The sequence below is a fragment of the Capsella rubella genome, unplaced genomic scaffold (assembly GCF_000375325.1).
Source record: "Capsella rubella cultivar Monte Gargano unplaced genomic scaffold, Caprub1_0 scaffold_2, whole genome shotgun sequence".
In the NCBI taxonomy this organism is placed as follows: Eukaryota; Viridiplantae; Streptophyta; class Magnoliopsida; order Brassicales; family Brassicaceae; genus Capsella; species Capsella rubella.
The window spans coordinates 12,472,530-12,492,021 of NW_006238922.1; the positions used below are offsets into that span (position 1 = coordinate 12,472,530).

Genomic DNA, 19,492 nt, shown 5'->3' on the forward strand with positions numbered 1-19,492 from the left:
CAATTCCATTTTTGTCTAAATTTCGGAGTAACCGGCCTTCTAGATGCGGTATTTCTTTAGTTATCCTTTCAGGACCTTGGGTTGTCACATGCGTCTGAATTTCATATTTCCGTATGTGGAAAGAAAAAATTGTAATTAATTAGTAATAACATCACTTGAGAGACCATACATATATAGATCTGTAATGAATTCGAACAATTTGTGGCACTGAGTAAGTAGTAAGTACCCTCCATGAAAAGCAATCAGCAAGTGGACAATTTTATATCGCTGTGCATCTCAAACGAATTGTTCTCCAATCAATATTTCCACCCAAATTTTTTAATTCGTGTCACCATTAATATTGTATAACTAAAGATACAAAAAAAAAAAAAAAGATCCATTATATGATAATAGATAGTTTAGAAAATATAATAGTGTGAATGATACAGCCGCAGTCAAACATTTACGATCGATAACCACAGATTTTTAATAAAAGTTTGGTTTATGTTGCTTGTTTGATTACGAGAGTTTCAAAAACTATATATAACCAACAATATGAATAAAAAAAAAAATGAAACTTGAAAAATGCAAAGCGAAGAGAAGTGGGCATGAAAAAGTGAAAATGAGTTGTGAGAAAGAATGGTGGCTACTTATTTTAGAAACGGAATCTTCTTCTTTTTCTTTTCCGTTATTGTTTTTTCATAAATTTCTATTTGCATCTCTCTTTTTTTCTTTCGAGGAGCTTAAACAAATGATGACGACTCAAATACTACTGACTACTGTATATGCTATAATCATATGCATAAGAATTAAGATATCAATTTTAATTTATATACTTCAACAATCATTCGTAGAAAAGAATTGAAACATCAATTTGGTTAACTGATATGCAATATTAGGTTACATTATTGTTTTTTTTTTTTTTTGCATTGGGATTTTTTTGAAACATAATTTATAGAAATTTTTTTTCCCCAATTGACCAAAAAGAAGTGATATATCCAAAAAGAAAGTGATTCTTTTTGCTATAAATGGTTTTTTTTGAAAAATAAGTTTGGGCAAAGCATAATATCAAAGCTAGCTTTTACTTTTGTTTTGACACGACAAAGGTCAACATTTCGTGGGGGGACACAAAAGAAGTTTTAGGCAAATGATTTCTCATGGCGTTGAGGAGCAAAAGTCTTATTTTCTGTGACTCTATTCTGTGCCACGGAACATCTTCAAATTTCGCAGTTACAAAATTCACACATATACCTATCGTTTATCTTCAAATTTCAACAATAATACATATTTGAAATCATTCTAATTTTACTGAATATATCTAAATCAGTGGTTACTTGTTTGTTCATACGAAAATAACATAAACTCCATATATCTCAATGAGTGGTCTGCCTTACGTTCTCAATGATATGAGATAAGTTCTGAGATGTCATATACAATCTTTGATATACACAACCCTAGAATTATAGAAGATTAGCATAAAGAATGTAATATGAAAACAAGTTGTCTAGGAGTTCCTAATGTTTAACAACGAAGAGACTTACAATATACTATATATATATATATATATATATATATATATATATATATATATTCGAATTAATGTTAGTATTATTGAATTGTATTGTTGACAAAAATTACTAGGGATTTTACGACTACATTATTTTTCCAAGACATGTGTATTCATTAATTAATATTATTGCGTAGTAAACAGGTAAACTATATATATATCCCTAGTAATTTTTGTCAACAATACAATTCAATAATACTAACATTAATTCGAATATAATGTATGATTGTTGGGGCCACCTCGTGGCATGTACGCACATGTTACAGAAAGAAACGCACCAACGCCATCTACCACACGGACGATATATACTTTTTGATTACATGATTTAAGGTAAATTTATAATATGTTTGGGATTTTATAATGGGATAAGAAATAGGAAGTTAAAGTTGAGATCATATTGGAAAAAGAAAGAAAGAACAAATATGATGAAAACGACGACCCAATTTGAATTTGTAGGTCCAAAAGTTTATTACTTGTGTCGGGTACCCATGGATATAGATGGATGCTTGATCACCCTTGGCTTCTCCCAACCAATTGGGCCAATTTTGATTCTATTTTATTAAAAAAAAATCAGTACTAGTTGATATACTAGTGAGCTTTTTGGTTATATAATTGCTATACAAATATTTCTATAAAATAATTTACTTTATTATATATCACGAAATGGAATACTAATAACTAAACAATCAAGCAATTTACTTACATTTGTTGTATATGTTTTTTTTCTTCAACCCCAATCCCCAATGTGTAGTTTTTTTTTAACACAGAAGTGTATATATATATAAAGAATATAAAACCACTTAGGTGAAAAGATTATTGTTAATGTCCATAGGTGAAGAAGATGTTTTGTTCAACACAATCTCGAACTCACTTGTCTCATTGTCACCTTCACCCTCTTCTTCCTCATCGTATTCATCTTCTTCACTCTCTCCTTCTTCTTCATCTTCTTTATCACCAACTTTGTCCCTCTGATCAGTCTCAAGCTCAGTCTGGGTTTCTTGTGAGACAAGCAACTGTCTCTCTGGAGTTACCATTAGAGGCAATGGCAAAGGCAGTGGCATTGCCCCATTTTTGTTCCTCTCGTTGTATAAAGCTTCGAGTTGGTGAAAATATGGGCATGTCTTGGAATCAAGGGGTCGTTTCTTGTTGCTTTCTTTGACTTTCTTGAAGTACTTGTTTATGTTTTCCCACTTCTCTTTGCATCGCTTTGCATTTCTATTGTATCCCAATCTTCTCATCCCTGCAGATATCTCTTCCCATAATGGCCCTTTAGTACCGTTTTCTTGATAGTTAGCTTCAAGATTCTTCCTTATCCTTATCAAGGCCTCAACCTCGGTTTTAGGCCATCTTGAAGAACTAGGAGATATAGAATGGCTGGTATCGTAATTCCCTATCTTCGTTGTTGTTTCCAACAGAATCGTCTTAGGCTCTTTACTCTCAAACGTTATTGAATGGTCGCTTTGATATTGTTTCCTTTGTGATGGTTTATGATTCTGTTGTTGCGGTTGTTGCTGTTGTCCTCCGGAGATTTTGTGTAAGAAGGATATGATTGCAGCGTCTTTAGCTGCAGCATTGGACCTCTCATGGAGAAATGTTTCGTGTTCTCTGTTGATTCTCGCTATCTCTTGGACCCTCCAAGCTTCTTCTCTTGAGATTCTCTCTTTCTCCCTATTCTCCAATGTTTCCAAGAACCTTCTTTGCATCTTCTCTTGTTTATCCATCAACTCTTTTGTCAGCTTCGTAAACAATCCTTTCCAGTACCTCCTCCTCTTTCTCGATCTCTTTCCCTGATCATGATGATCCTCTTCCTCGTCAGATGCAGTAGATGAAGAAGTCGAGCTCGAGAAAAGATGCAGTGATGAAACATTGTTCATCAAGTCACTGGAAAGTGGCGGCTGACTAAGAGTAGTAGTATTGTTGTTGCTATAAAAAGGGAAAGGCGTCGTAGAAGAAGGTTGCTTGGTGAGGAAGGTAGGATTTGTGGTGATGGGTTGTACACTGACCTGATGATGATGATGTTTCAACGGTAAAGAACTTTTTTCGGTTGATGGATTGTTATTAGAGCTGATCCATGGTATCAAAGAAGCGGTCGTGAGGGTTGCAGAAGATTTCGCAGGTTGCGACTCAGGATGGTGATAGGAATTGAGAGTCTCGAAAGCTTCTAACTCTTCGAAAAACCGGTAAGTTTTGCCTTCGGATTTACCGGTACGACCTTCTTTGGTACGTTTATGGTACTTGTAAACGTTCTCGAACTTCTCCTTGCATTTCTTTGCACTTCTCTTGTAACCAAGCTCCATCATTTTCCTAAATTAAAATGTATCAATCAGTAATTAACAAACAAAACATGTCTAAACTTTATATTTAATCTAGAGTTGTATGTAATTAGACGAGTATATACGCTTGCATACCTATAAACATATATAAATATTCATATGAATTACCAAATATTATGACTACACATATATAACTGTGTAAGATAAAAAAAAAAAAAGAAGATATATGTATGATCAAAATATATATGTTTCTTGAAAATAAATAATGAATATGCATGTGTAACAAGAAATAACAAACCTGGAGATTTCTTCCCATAAGGGAGCTTTAAGAGTAGAGTCACGAAAAGCTTTACCCATCTCCGAACGTATTCTCAAAAGAGCTAAAGTCTCCGGTCTTGGCCACCGGTTTCCTCCGCCGCCGCCGGCTACTTCGCCGGTTTCTTCCATCATCATCTTCATATCTTTTTCCTCCTCACCCGAACCGCCCGCGCCACCGCCCGAACTCTCTAACGGTCCCGAAGAGTTTCCAGACATACTTACTTGAAAACTGGAATTTGGATCTTTCTTGAAAAGAGAGAGAGAGATATGATGAGGAGGAGAGTTTGAAGAGAAGACGAAGCCTGTGGTTGATTTTCCTTTTTCTTTTCGTTTTTTTTTTTTGTTTTGTCTATTGTGATTTTATCTTAGGGGTATTTAATTGGGTGGGATGGACCATTTATCTAGATCTTATAATTATAAATTTGATACATGCAATTTTATTTTGTATGTAATATTTAATATAAAATACAAAAAAGAGGAGTAGGACTTAAAAGGAGAACTTTTTTCGCTTTCCTTCTGTCTTTTTAATTTTGGGAATCTTTCTCATTGCTTATAAGAAAATTTTGGTACCTATAAAAAGAATAGTTAATTTCATATAAAATAAAACATTTACGTATATTTAATTGCATGAGTGTCTGGTTCACCGTATAACATCTGATTAATGATTAGTTTGATCAGTAGTTTCGGCAAAAATAATTTTCTCAGGAACTCACCATATATAAATATATAGACCAAAATAGTTTAAAAATGGAAAAATGTTAAAATCGAATAATGCAAAAACTCTAAAAAATATATAATTGTTGACTAGAGAGATATAATTATTCTATGTGGGCATATAAATATAATTTTGGACGGTGTTTAACTGTCCCACTTTACCACTTGTGAATGGTGTGACCTGTGTTTGTGAGTTAACTTTGAATAATTTTCTTCTCTTTTACATTTACACGTCTTTTTTTTATAATAATTGGAGTGACTTTTTATATTATTTGGTTTACTAAAATAAGTATATTCAAAGAAAACAGAACCGAAACCAAAAAAAACCCACAATGATGATGATTCGAATAGAAATAATATTACTAATAAGATAGTTATGAGCTGTGGAGAAGCCTAAAGAATAATATTATTACACTAATCTTTTAAATGATTGAGATCATATAATGGATGCTTTTTTATTTTATAATCGCATTAGTATTATTATATAAGGGGGAAACGAAGATAAAATAAAAATAATTGAAAGGTAATCGTCGTGACTCGTTAGAAAGAAGAACACAGCTGCAGATAGGGATAAATATTCGGCTAGCTTTGGGCCTACGTAGGCCCTTTTTTAGCTTCTCACCGCCGCTGGATCACTCACGACGACACACCGACTCTTCTTTTTTTACCTTTTTACCCTCCAACATGTTTTGAGTTTGACTGACCTCTCTCTTTCTCTATCTCTATCTCTTTCTTTAATCATGCAACTAGCAAAGTTTATAATAGTAATTTATAACGAACACGTCATTTGTCACTTCACCGTATATCTGGTTTTGGGATTATGATGTATTTTTGTAATCTATAAATGGTGAAACATTACATTTGATTAACTATATCGTTTTCGACGATTTTTGATGTGTTTGTATATACAGAGCGGTGTGGTGTGGGGCGTAATAAATAAGTACGTGGAGGAGGTTTATAAATTTTGATGTAACATCCAAATTACGGTATTAAATTAGACGAGGAGTTAGATAAATGTCGAGGTTACATATGGTTATTAGGCGGATATCAATATACATACGCATTTATGATTTAAAGCAAAGCAACCAAGTTGTAGAGAGACATGATTTTGTTAGCTTTATGACCTACCTTATTTATTGTCTTCTTTTTCTTCTTCTTCTTTTATTTTTTCCGGTGCCTAATAATATGTTACTATTCACTATTATTATATGTAACGATTTTTTTTTTTTTTTTTTTTTTTTTTTTTTTTTTTAACTTTTGATTGTTGTTTCTTTGACAACCACTGGTTTTATTAGTTTCCTTTTTTTCTATTTTTTTTTTTATCGTATCTTGTTCTTCTTCTTAATTAAAAGACCGTACCGGTATTTTCTTTCTGAACATTTCGTGTTCGTCGTCAGTTCCTGTCAGTGAAGAAGATCAACGTGTTTTCCGTTTCCTAGACACATTTTTAGTATTTTTAGATCAAACTAAATAAAATAATGTGTAAAACTATATATCTTCTTAATTGGTTACATATAAATGTAAAAAAACTATATCGATCTTATCGACCCTAGTAGAGTTATTATACGCCACATTAAAACTTGAATTTCTTTTTCACTAGTAAGATGATTATATAATATAAGATGAACATATCAAAATTCTTGAAACTACGTACGGAGGGTTCGAAGATATTGTATAATTTCATTTATGTAGTTCATATCTTTCTATCGTTAACATAAAATTTTGTGTTACAGTTGTGAGATCAGGATCAGGTCAGACTCGATTTTAGTATAGAGTTATTCAATGCAATATCATCAACTTATAGTAGTAAGATCCTGCACAAGTATAATTTGTGTTTCGTTAAAATTCAGCATACTTTTGGCATTTGTATTCCGAATATATGTGTGGTTATGATCACCACGAAAAGAAAAACAAAGAAGAAGCGAGACTGTGCAAACATATAAATAAAAAGCAATCCACATTATAATAGTTATGGAGATGTTTTGTTTAAGTATAACAAAACATTAATAGGAGAATGGACAATCTTACTGGCAGTTTGTTTTTTGTCTGAAACACCAAACTCTCATCTCCCACTTTTTTCGCATCTCTCTATCTTCTTTCTTCTGTTCCTTTAAATTATTTCTTTCAGAAAATTATTTATTCGCATTATTATGTAGTTTCTTTTCTACTCTCTCTATAAGATGATGATAAAATAAATAAACAAATAAGAAAGAGAGGAAAATAAAATAAAAGCAGTGGTTACAAATGAGCTGGATTCAGATGTATTTCCACTACGTATGGCTCTGTAAAGTGACCCCAACTTGATCCTTTTCTACGTATTCTATACTTATACGCCGTTCATATGGCATGGTATATTCATATATTAATTATTGAATTACACATATATTATAATACATATCCCATTCTTGTTTTTAACATGTAACTTACATATACGCAATTATATATACCCAACTTGAATACTAGTGAATAATGTTTGGTCGTTATAATTCTCACACATATGTAAAAGTGAAAACTCATTGTAGGGTTAGTTTAATTTACCATAGAAACATAATAATTCAATATATTAATTTACCAAAATGACAGACGAACAAAGACAACAAAATTGTATTTATTAAATGCGAATTTGTCACCTATATAGACTCTTATTATTATTTTTTCGAGGATGGTACCAAACGAATGAATGATTCCCAACTCCATAAATAATATTACCTGTTCACTCACCTTTTACAATCGCACCCGGCCAAGAACTTTAATGATGCTATTTAGTTTCTTCTCTCTTGTAGTAGTATATAGTCTTCAATTGGTATTATTATTTTCTTTACTGCAACAAATTTAAATTGTTTCCGTATATACATATTTTTTGTCGGCATATAAAGTATTCCATATATGTATTTTTTTGTATGTACATACAAGTTGTAACAAATAGAAACCATTTTGATTTGTCTGTTTGGAGGTGATCTCAGTGAGTTTGCTTTCAAAGAAGTTGTAGCTATGCACCACCTGATCCAAGGTTTTGAGAACGGGTCTTGGATGGATTAGTTGGATTACATGATGCTCTTTGCTCGCGGCGGTACCAAACGTAGGCGGCGTAAACATTCGCGAGCCGCTTAAATTATATGACGTGTCAAACAGAAGACTGTTCGATTTGTCATAGGTCACGTGTCACCCTTTTGTATCTGATATCCGCCACGTAGGATAATAGTTTCTCCGCTTACGTGGACTTTTCAAGCCTTCTGGTCTGTCCGGAAAATAAGTTGTTTTATGCCAACAAACCAACCATGTGTGTGAGGATGGTCTAATACAAATAAGAAAAAGTTCCTTAAAATAGCGAAACAACTTTATTCCATTTGACAATAATATCACGTTGAGAAAATGTTTTCGTGGCCCGTATAATTATACATTTAATTTAAATTTTACAATATATAGTATTTTTATATTTTTTTCTTGTTAGAGAAAAATAACTACATTGGTGATTTGTTGATCTCCATTTTTAGAGATTTTGTTTTATTTAATGTATATTTCTATTAGTTACGACTTACGAGTATGCAAGTTATTTATATGATAAGATCCCTATCTTTTAACCAAAAAAAGAAAAACTATATAAATATATTTTTATGTATTAAAGGGTCAACCTCATTTGTCATGCCAAGTTCGTTACCGTCCATCGTTATCAGCCAGGTCATTGTCAACTACAATAATTGGAATAATTGACATATTTTGATCTTACCGTAACCTTGCTTTCCTTGACCCTATTTTTAAAACGTTAACTACAATAGAAACATTTAATTAATCAACTAAACCAGATTAAAAAAAAGATAGATAATAACTAAAATTGATGGACCCATTATTTATTTACTTTAATTTTCTTTTCGTATGGATAGCTTTTCTTCTTACATGTTTGCTGGGTATTATAACCAATAAATGTGGCCCAGCTAAAATAATATTAGTTATTGGGCCTTCACTTATTAAAAGGCCTTACTAATATGGGTCCTTATTTCGAATAAACCTGTAACGGTGTATTCAGGTCAGGTGATCTTCCTAGTGAGAGGGCCTTATTAGACGTGTATGAGGGCCTCAATAGATTATACGTTTTATTTTATTTTTTAAAAGTCAAGAAGACCCAAGATCAGTTTCAATGAACTGTGAAGTGCAAATCTGTCAACACTGTAGCTAACTCAAGTACTTGACCTAAGCCACCTGGTTTGATTATGAGCTTCTTCATATGGAATAGTATTTTATACGAATAACATATAAATAAAAAATCATCATGATAAAAAATGGAAAAAACCTTTAAGGTATGTTCTTCCTTAACATATACGAATAATATATGTTTGGTACAGGCAACACGCTTGTAGCCTTTGTAGGACTACTTTTAATGCTCTAATCATTTTGTTACGCACATATACATATGTATACTCGTGCGGCAGCGTCTGCTAATTTGAAATAGTTAACTGATCAATATGTTGTAACCTGTAACCAAGTTAATTTGATTATTATATTCTTCTGCTGTCTATGTGACATTGAAGCCCTCCTCGTCTTCTTAGGTGACTAGGTCTCTCACTTGCACCACGTTTTTTTTGTTTCGGGGGTATTTAAGATAGTTAATAATAATAATAATACTAATCATTCAATCTCTGTTCTTTGTATACTAGTGGCTCGGTGGATACTTTTGCTTTTGGGTTGTTTTTTTTTTTTTTTGCGTGCCAACTTTCATTTAAACTATTTAAACACACTGTATGATATCGATATCTCCAGCTGCTTTGTTTCCCAAACATATTTGTATCGTTTTTTTTTTGTTTTTGTAATTTCTTATTCCTTACAGTAGTCCCCATTATACGTTATTCGATCGGTGAAAACCAGTTACAATTATAAAAATGTAGAATGACGTACCACGTATCAGTATATCGAAAGATATACAAATCTTTGAATTATTTGTTTTGTATAGTTATGGTTTTTGACCAAAAAAAAAAAAAAAAGTATAGTTATTGTTATATATATTTCCGTCGGTAGTTTTGATAATACAAATGGCGAACAATAGCAAATGGTATTAATAAAACTTTGAAAATTGTATATTAGTTAGTAACCGAGAATTTCCTCGAATATTCAAATGAAAATAAAACCTCTATCTCAGTCCGAGGCTTTCTCTAGGTCAAAGTCAACCTCTTTGGTGATGTGCCTTACCTGCCACGGCGTATCGCTTTCCAAAACAAACATACATATCTACTAAATTTATTCTTGTTGTCGTTTTCTTATAAGTATATATAACTCGAATCGGGTTTAGTTGTTTCTAGCTTGCAAAAAATCTTTTCACAGCATTGATTCTTAATAATTAAAATATAGCAAATACCATATAGTAAATTGAACACATCTCTTTCTCCACCTTTGCGTATGGCCATGATCTTTTTTTCTCGTATGTACATGTTTCGTCTTCTTTGTTGATTATAATTATTTAATTAAAAAAAACAGATAGCAATAGTTGACAATACGAATCACATATGTTGTTGCGTATGTTTGCTAATCTTATCTCAAATTCTATGTCACTGTTTACACAAAATACTCCATGAGATAAAATAATTTGGTAAGTAATTAAATCATCATGGTCATGGGTTGGGGTATTGTTGGTATTTATGACGAGAGTGTGTTGCTCAACAAATCTCAATCACGGAACGATCAATCTCAGCCGTTCAAATTTTATAAGAACAAAATATAGTCTTTAACCTTATCCATTTATCCCATATATATCTCTCGATTTCTCCCACGTAATCAATCTTTCTTTTTCTTTCTCACACACAAGAAAAAAAGAAGATGAAGTTAGTTTTTTCTTTTAACACTTTCTTTTTGTTGTTTATGAAAGTTGACAAATAATTAAAGAAGGTTGAAGAAGAAAATGAACCATAACCAATGATAGTGGCATTTAAAATATAAAGTTGAAGTCCAATCAAAGGGATATGATTTTTGCTACAAAAAGGATAGAATGCTTTAGTTTTTATGAGTCTGAGACTTGTCGTTTCAGCATAATAGATTTTGCACTACTGAATTTGTTTGTGGCTACCACCCGAACACATCGGCCACTCTCGGCGGGTATCATCGAATAGTCGGCAAACGTTATGAACACTGTTTTGTTTTAATTCGCCATAGCCATTAATTAGTAGTTTGTCTAATCTACACTTAAAGAATGTTTTATGAGAAACCAATGTTGAATGAATACTTTCATAAAAGAATGGTAGGTAAACCCTACCAAATTACACAACCCTTAAAAATTATCTTTTTGTTTTTCATATATCGTAGATCTTTTTTTTGTTGTACACATCATGAATAACTATTTTTTCTGTTCAAAAACATATGCAAATTTAGATGTTATCAACAGCATAAATGACTTATAAGTTAAGAAACATAAATAAATCTTACCAAGTGATAATTAATCTCAACAAATTTGTTTTTTCCCGGATATTTCCAAAAAAATTAAGAAGAGGTCAACGAACAACTTGCTAATTAAATAAATTCGTTCGTGCTTAGTGGACTCATTTTTGCTTATTTGTTTTGTTTTTTACATTAATACAATTTGTTTCATTTAAAAAACATATAATTTGTATTTATAGTATTTTAATTTTATATAATTAAATATGCTGCACAGAGTATTTTAGTCAGAGTAGTAATAAACAGTTTCCTTAAATATAATATTGGAATATATAAAATGGTGAAAATAATGAGATGTGTGTTCGTGTTCGTGGAGCGGAGGACAACGTAGTTGGTTTCCGCGTGCTGTACGAGAGACACAGATAAACTTCTAGAGAGAGAGAGAGAGAGAGAAATACAGATTGAGACAAAAACCCTCAAAACGGATTTGAACGGAGAAGACGAGGAAAAAGAAAACACACAAAGACACACAACTCTGTAAGTTCTCAGACACAGTTTTAGTTTCTTGATCTTTTGTCTGAAAATTTTCAAGATTTGATATTTTGCGGTTTTTATTTACATTTCTGGGATTTCTGGGGAAGCATTTGAGGTGTGGAGTGTCTCTCTTTTTGTTTCTTCGAATTCGTCTGAATTAATTTGAGAATATCAACAGATCTCTGTTTGCCTTGGAATTATCGATCTTTCTCTCTGTGTTTCTTGAATTTGGTCAGTTTTTTTAAGCTGCGGTTCTAGATCTAACTCCTTGTAGACCAATTTAATTGACTAAAGTTCTGGATAAGATTAGCCCTAATTTGTGATCTACAATATGATCCAGAATCCTAGAGTCTCTAATTTCACTTGCTCATGAAATATGTAAATCTTCAAAAAAAAATTTTTTTTTTTCCTCCTCTCAAATTAGTGGAAAGCCTAAAGACTTGTCTTTTCTCAATTGAATCCAAAGAATACGTAGAAGGTTTATACTTGGAATCAGATCTCAATTATTTGGTGGGAATTGGGACCATTTTAATCAATCAAACATTGTTCTTGGGAGCAGAGACTGTTGTTTCCTTTTGCTTTTTTACATCTTTCGAAGATTCTTCATTTTGAATTAGCAGTTTTGAACTTGTTATCTTATCTTTTTACTAAATGTGATTCAAAAGAATGTTTCTTAAATATTTATAAAAAGCCTGTGGTGTTTCCTGCTTTTGGTCCATTGTTGAGAGAATCTTCTTTTCTTCTCTTCCCCTGTCATTGCTTTGTTATTAAGTATCGTTCAGAATTTTAATCAATCTCTGCTTTTGTGTCTTTCAGAACCTTGAGAGAGAAAAGAGAGAGAGAGAGGGTGAGAGAGAGAAAATGTCATTCCGCAGCATAGTTCGTGATGTAAGAGACAGTATTGGAAGCTTGTCCAGGCGTAGTTTCGACTTTAAGCTAAGCAGCCTGAACAAAGAAGGTGGGAAATCTCGTGGTTCAGTTCAAGATTCCCATGAGGAACAATTTGTGGTCACGATTCAAGAAACCCCGTGGGCGAATCTGCCTCCAGAGCTATTGCGGGATGTGATCAAAAGGCTTGAAGAGAGTGAAAGCGTGTGGCCTGCTAGAAGACATGTGGTTGCTTGTGCTTCTGTGTGCAGGTCATGGAGAGATATGTGCAAAGACATTGTTCAAACTCCCGAGCTCTCGGGCAAGATCACATTTCCTGTGTCGCTAAAACAGGTTAGTATTTCAGTTCTTTCTTATGTTGTCACCACATATGTTTGGTTAGTATTAAGATGATTTTGAGTAATCGTTCTTTTCGGTGTTTATAGCCGGGACCAAGAGATGCAACAATGCAATGCTTTATCAAACGGGATAAATCTAACCTGACTTACCATTTATACCTTTGTCTCAGTCCTGGTAAAAGCTTCATCTTGTTTGTTCCTGTTCCAAGTTGGTCTCTTTCATTGCCTCTTTATCCATTGGTCTGTTTATTATTTTCAGCTTTGTTGGTTGAGAATGGAAAGTTCCTTTTATCTGCAAAACGCATAAGAAGAACTACTTACACCGAGTATGTGATCTCTATGCACGCAGACACCATTTCCAGATCAAGCAATACATACATTGGCAAAATCAGGTATAAGTCTTTGCTGAGTTACAAAACATTTAGAAGTGAAAGTTTCCAGCATACCATAAGTAAAGTAACTAAGTATCTTTTCTCGGTTTCAGGTCTAATTTTCTGGGGACGAAGTTCATAATTTACGATACACAACCTGCATACAATAGTAACACCTCTCGAGTTGTCCAACCGGTAGGTATTAGCCGCAGATTTTACTCAAAGAGAATATCTCCCAAAGTCCCGAGCGGGAGCTACAAAATCGCTCAGGTGTCTTACGAGCTAAATGTACTTGGAACTCGCGGTCCAAGGAGAATGCATTGTGCGATGCACTCAATTCCTGCTTCTTCCCTCGCGGAAGGTGGAACTGTGCCTGGACAGCCCGAGATCATTGTTCCGCGCTCTCTTCTTGATGAATCATTCCGCAGCATTACCTCCTCCTCGTCGAGTAAAATCACTTGTGATTACTCGAATGACTTTAGCAGCGCACGGTTTTCCGAAATTCTTGGTCCGTTAGGTGAGGACGAAGAAGCAGGATTAGAAGAAGGGAAAGAGCGGATTATGCCGCCGCTTGTGCTTAAGAACAAGCCGCCTAGATGGCACGAACAGCTTCAATGCTGGTGCCTGAACTTCAGGGGACGTGTAACTGTCGCATCAGTTAAAAACTTCCAGCTGATTGCAGCAAACCAACCTCAGCCTCAGCCGCAGCAGCAGCCGCAGCCACAGCTTCAGCCTCAGCCTCAACTTCAACCGCAGCCTCCACCTCAACCTCAACCTCAGACTCAACAATCCGGCCAGACCGATGGTCCCGACAAGATCATATTGCAGTTTGGGAAAGTGGGAAAAGACATGTTCACGATGGATTTCCGGTATCCGCTGTCGGCGTTTCAAGCTTTCGCTATCTGTTTAAGCAGTTTCGATACGAAACTAGCCTGCGAATGAAGTTAAAAACGCTTTGTATGTAATGTTTTTCTTTCACATTTGCGTCCGGAGATTCTTGTCTTGTGGGTGTTTTATTTTCACCGAGAATCTCAGAAATTAGTTCTGTTTCAAGCTTTCCATCTATCCTGATCTGCGTATGTTGTTTATTGCTTACAACCAAATTGTATATTACAGTTTGGGTTTCTCAAATTTATTATAATTCCATTGTTTTCTGAATGGTACTCAAAAACCCAAAACGAGAATATATGTTAATCATAAATCTGCATTGGGTTATGTTATAGTCTTATTAGATAGATATATCCGATTTTACATAGATGATGAAAAGTTTAGGTAAGTAAAATTTGGACAAAATACAGTCTTACTGTAAAACCTCAAATTATGGTCAAGGGAAGGGACAGGAGAGACGACGACAGAGAGCAAAAACAAATGACAGACACCGAGAAGTGAGCACACTGCTTTGTCGACATGATCGTCAGAGCAGATTTTCAGGAAACGGCAAGCAAACCATGTCGGAAAAAGCTACGTGGCAGAACATCTTCTAGCTCTTGCGTTCCCACGTGGACCGGGACGGCTTCTCCTCAGAAGAAACATCGAAAGATCTAAAAAAGCAACTATCTCCCTGTGTTTCAAAGACATATGTTAATGATTGTCTTCTCATGTACAAGATTTATAGTTTCGATTGATGATGAGTTTTCAAAGAAAATATTGATATCTCCTTTTTCGTCAAACTAATGTATTATATTTATTCTACAATTCTAAAGTCCAAAAGGACCAATCGTGTGTGAATATGGTGTGAAGAGCCCATCAAGTAGAGAGACCCCATTTTATGCATCATTTTTAATCTGCGTTTTGAATGAAACATTTGTTCCAGTTTTCTTATGGTTATAGACTTATAGTTTTGATAGAAAAAAACAAAAAGTTAAGCCAAACTTGTTATTGCATTTATTGGTGATCTTGCTTCGGAGGTGTGGACCAATCGAACAACAATTCAACCACTATTTGTGGATTTATGCGAGGAGATTAAAATAAGTATTGACCTAACTATGATAGTTATAGTTTAATTAACCAAGATATGTGACATAACTAATTTTGTTTGAAGTATAAATTTCATCCCATCTTGGTGATCCAAAAGGCAAAAGTCTTTGAAGGGCCATCCTGGTTAGTTGTCTTTGAAAGGGTCAATGTGGCTCATTTCTAGTTGCCGCTTAGGATCTTAAAGATTTCATTTTCTGAGAAGAAATGCTAAATGATACATAAAATTGTAATAATTCTGTTGGCCAGATTTTTTATTTTTCTCATAGAATATTTGGAACACAACATTAAGATTATTTCCTTCTCAACCAATATTATTGATCAAAGACAGTGTGTTAGAAATCCAAGTTTGACGATAAAAATATTCTTTAAAAAACACAATTCAACTAAACATCAAATTAATTACATTGGGTTTCTTAGTGTTTAAATATTGTCAGCTACAAGAGTGGAGTGGTGGAGCACTAAATCACACCACCGAAGCTAGTGTTTGCGTGATTACTCTCGTTAATCTATTAATAAATGTTACCGCAATAACCAACCGTTTGCATTGATATCGTAACCTTGTTGTCAGCGTTTTCCATACTAAAGTAAATAATACTTCTATACTTATTACTGAATTATAAGATTTGCTTAAAACAAGCATAACAAATTATCCACACGTAAAAAGAGAGAAGTCGAAAACAAGTGCTAAGTACTCGACACACACAAGTTTCGTTTTCTGGCTAATGAGACAGTTGTGAATGATCCGATGATCTATTATGGAAGTCGCATAATCCAATTGCTCTCAATCAACCGTGAAACCAACCCTCGGTTTTCTCGAATTGGTTAGTAAACCAACAAATATTGTCTTATATGTATATCCATCAATTTTCCACTTCTACGTACTTGAGCACGCACGCACTCTTTCACGTCAACCATGACTAGAAAATTCAGAACCCTAACGCACCTTCTCGGACAAGAAAACAGAAAGTCCTCTCATGAGAAACCCAATTCATAATGGGCTTCATAGTTATGGATTAGAAAACATAACAGGCTCATGGACTTATATATCTAAAAATTTCAGAGCCCAAGGTTATAATCGTCATTCTAGGTGTGAAGCCCTAATTCTATCGACTATTTACATAATAACCTTCAAAGTCCACAAGCAGATCTGTTTGCTTGCATTCTTCTCGCCGTGTAGTGGTCTCTGGTTCATAGTTCTCGAAATTTTTGATTTCTAGTTGATGGTTTTAAATTATAGTCGGATCTTAAACTTATTTCGTTTTTGGTTGTTGAGATTTGCCCAATGATGCATAAAATTATGTTATAGAGCGGTAGTATTTGGGTAATCTCCGGCGTGTTGTAGTAATAACACTGTTGTTTATACCTTAAAAGCCTTGAACGCTGTCGCTTCGTAGTCGACGACATTCACACACGCGCACATCTCACTTGCACCGCTTCACCATCCCCACACACGTGCGTCGGATGCGAAGCGGTGGTGTTCAGGGATTTTTTTTAAGGTTGCTGGATTTTATCCATTTACTGTCAAACCGTGAATGATCAGATTATAGCTATGAGATCTGAGGGCTCCTTTTTTTGTGTAATTAAAGCTTCGTTTTTTTTTATCTATTCAAGTGTTTTTGTTTCCTGTGTTTTCTTTGCCCATTGATGTGAAAACTCAATTCTGAGTGGTGCCCTGGTTTTTAAATTGTGATCTCGTTGTTATCATTGCAGCTCTTCATCGTCATCATCATCATCATTGTCAATGACTAAGCTTCTTCTTCTTCTTCCTCTTTGTCGTCTCTCTCTCTGCTGCTGCTGCTGCTACTGCTACTGGTTTATTGCAATGGTAGCTGAGGTTCATTTTAAAAACCGGATTTTGATGCGCCACACATGACAGATTTGTTTACTGAGGGTTTGTTTTATAGCTCTTATATTTTGTTTTTGTGAATCATGTACAGTTTTGTTGTTGTTTTTGATAGACTTGAAGTCCTGTGATGATTCTTTAATGTGTTGGAAGTGGTGCCGCTTCGACTTTTCTAGCTGAGACTCATCATCTCCATTGTTGTACCTGCTTCTCTCTCTCTCTCTCTTTCTCTCTCTCTCTCTCTATCTTTATATATATATATACATCAACATACATGCATGGATGGTTGCAGCAATGGTGATGATGAGAGATTGGCTTGGATGAAACGTATGCGTTGTATCATCTATGAACATATAAATGTTTTCTTAGAACTGAGGGCTTTTTATACTTTATTTCTATCGTTTAAACTGCTTGCTTGAAATTATTTGGTTAGATTTGAATTTTGTATCTTAGTAAAATTTGCAGGAGTCCGAACATCTGAGAAGTTTTAATCTTCGTTTGTGGTGGCCAACATTTGCCTCCTCTACAACAAAACCTGACTTTTCTTTGGATTCTAGTAAAAGCTTTATTGTTTAATTCTTTCTGAGTTGTGTATTTTTTTGAACATAACAAATCACGTAGTATGTTTCCCCTAATAAAATAATGTTAATGTAATGTTGTTGAATTACTGTAGACATATATTATCCAAGTATAGTTTAGACTGCCCATAATTACAAAAGTCTAATTGCACTATTGGCCTATTTGTTCAAATGCGGGAATCTGAGTTGAACTGGTTCCCGTTCTTCATAATTTATTTGTAACGCTGTATTTTGACCAATGAGAAGAGTCCTTGAGTAAGTTGACCAGTCCAATGTATCTCGCACAACTTACTTTGCTGGTCTTTCCTTTTGTATAAACCATATTGAGTTATGCAAATTCATGTGAATCTTATTCCGATCGCTGTTTATTGGACCTGTTTTATTTTACATAATTCAAATTTCAGTAGACAGGATCGGCCTAATCCTAATCTATGAAAAACAGTAGCCGTAAATTGTTTTGGACATACCCGGTAATAACCAACGAGGCCGACATAACAACTTGATTGTTTTAAGGCAATTTTATTATTTTTAATATTTTCGTACAACTAGTAATGAAACCATGATGTTAGAATTTCAATCCTGTAAAATATAATACTCTCTGTCTATTAACATGTATATTGTAGAGTAGCTTTGTATATGATTAAAAGGCTCTGGAATGTCTAGTTTATTGTAATAATTAACAATCTGGTTATTTCCGTTTTAGATGAGATTGTATAGAATAAAGATCTGTAACAAACTCTTTGATTCATTAATAAGAAATCTGAGTATTTTGGGATATGTCTTCTCTCTCGATGACGTTTCCTGATATGGTATCATAGCATTTTTCTTAGCTCGTTTGATCTCTGATTTCTTGTTCAATTCTTCATTCTCTTCTCAATTTCTTCATCTCTCGTTGTATCGATTCCAAATCTGTGCAAAATTTGAGCTCAAGCGGAGGAGATTCATATTCCCAGCTTCTGATTTCATCTATCTTGCACATTTGCGCTTCGATCTTCTCCAATGGTGAAACAGAAGAAGAAGACGCTTCCTCGTAACACCTCTCCGGTTTCAGATTTTTCACCGATGAAGACTCGAGCTGGTTCTTCATTTCCAGCGGACGATGACATCGCTTTGACTCCGAATCCGAGGTTTACGGCGCTCCGCAACAAATCCAACACAATATCTGATGAATTTGAGTCATACAACAACGCTCACAGTCCATTCTTCCTTCACGCATCAGATCACCCAGGTCTGTCTATCGTTTCTCATATTCTTGACGGATCCAACTACAACAACTGGTTAATAGCTATGCGAATGAGTCTTGATACTAAGAATAAGCTTAGTTTTGTGGACGGTTCACTTCCTAGACCAGCGATTGATAGTCAGATGTTCAAGATTTGGAGTAGATGTAACAGTATGGTTAAGGCCTGGATATTGAATGTTGTGAGTAAGGAGATATATGATAGTATCTTATACTATGATGATGCTGTTGAGATGTGGAATGACTTATTTCTGAGGTTTAGAGTCAATAATCTTCCAAGGAAATATCAACTTGAGCAGGCCATTAGTTCACTTAAACAGGGCAATCTTGCGTTGTCAGCTTATTATACCAAGAAGAAGACGTTATGGGAGCAGCTGGCAAACACTAGACTGACTACTGTGAAGAAGTGTAACTGTGATCATGTCAAGGAGTTGATGGAAGAAGCTGAAACAAGCAAGATAATTCAGTTTCTTATGGGGCTGAATGACAACTTTGCAAATATCAGAGGACATATT

General features: G+C 34.3%; 2 protein-coding genes across 3 annotated transcripts; one reads left to right on the forward strand and one right to left on the reverse strand.

Annotated features, from left to right (window-relative positions):
- Window positions 1–2,172: 2,172 nt before the first annotated feature.
- On the reverse strand, window positions 2,173–4,482 carry LOC17895445 (trihelix transcription factor GT-2). The gene is made up of 2 exons (XM_006300822.2): window positions 4,118–4,482; window positions 2,173–3,850 (listed from the first exon to the last, which is right to left on the reverse strand). The coding sequence occupies exons 1-2, from the start codon at window positions 4,351–4,353 to the stop codon at window positions 2,347–2,349; spliced, it is 1,740 nt and encodes a 579-aa protein (XP_006300884.2). The 5' UTR covers window positions 4,354–4,482; the 3' UTR covers window positions 2,173–2,346.
- A 7,084-nt stretch (window positions 4,483–11,566) lies between these two features.
- LOC17894089 (tubby-like F-box protein 1) lies at window positions 11,567–14,497 on the forward strand. Of its 2 annotated transcripts, none has more exons than XM_006302151.2 (5): window positions 11,567–11,745; window positions 12,559–12,963; window positions 13,056–13,143; window positions 13,228–13,360; window positions 13,453–14,497. In XM_006302151.2, the coding sequence occupies exons 2-5, from the start codon at window positions 12,604–12,606 to the stop codon at window positions 14,279–14,281; spliced, it is 1,410 nt and encodes a 469-aa protein (XP_006302213.1). In that variant the 5' UTR covers window positions 11,567–11,745; window positions 12,559–12,603; the 3' UTR covers window positions 14,282–14,497. The 2 variants fall into 2 exon arrangements, with proteins under 2 accessions (XP_006302213.1, XP_023643365.1); XM_023787597.1 differs by lacking the exon at window positions 11,567–11,745 and adding an exon at window positions 11,779–11,857.
- The last annotated feature ends 4,995 nt before the right edge of the window (window positions 14,498–19,492 follow it).

Bases quoted from the DNA above. Each gene is read 5' to 3' on its own strand.
- LOC17894089 (XM_006302151.2), top strand. From the start codon at position 12,604: ATGTCATTCCGCAGCATAGTTCGTGATGTAAGAGACAGTATTGGAAGC. The intron at 12,964-13,055 runs GTTAGTATTTCA...CGGTGTTTATAG, and splicing joins TTCCTGTGTCGCTAAAACAG to CCGGGACCAAGAGATGCAAC. The intron at 13,361-13,452 runs GTATAAGTCTTT...TCTCGGTTTCAG, and splicing joins ACATACATTGGCAAAATCAG to GTCTAATTTTCTGGGGACGA.
- LOC17895445 (XM_006300822.2), bottom strand. From the start codon at position 4,353: ATGTCTGGAAACTCTTCGGGACCGTTAGAGAGTTCGGGCGGTGGCGCG. The intron at 3,851-4,117 runs GTTTGTTATTTC...ATTTTAATTTAG, and splicing joins TTATGGGAAGAAATCTCCAG to GAAAATGATGGAGCTTGGTT.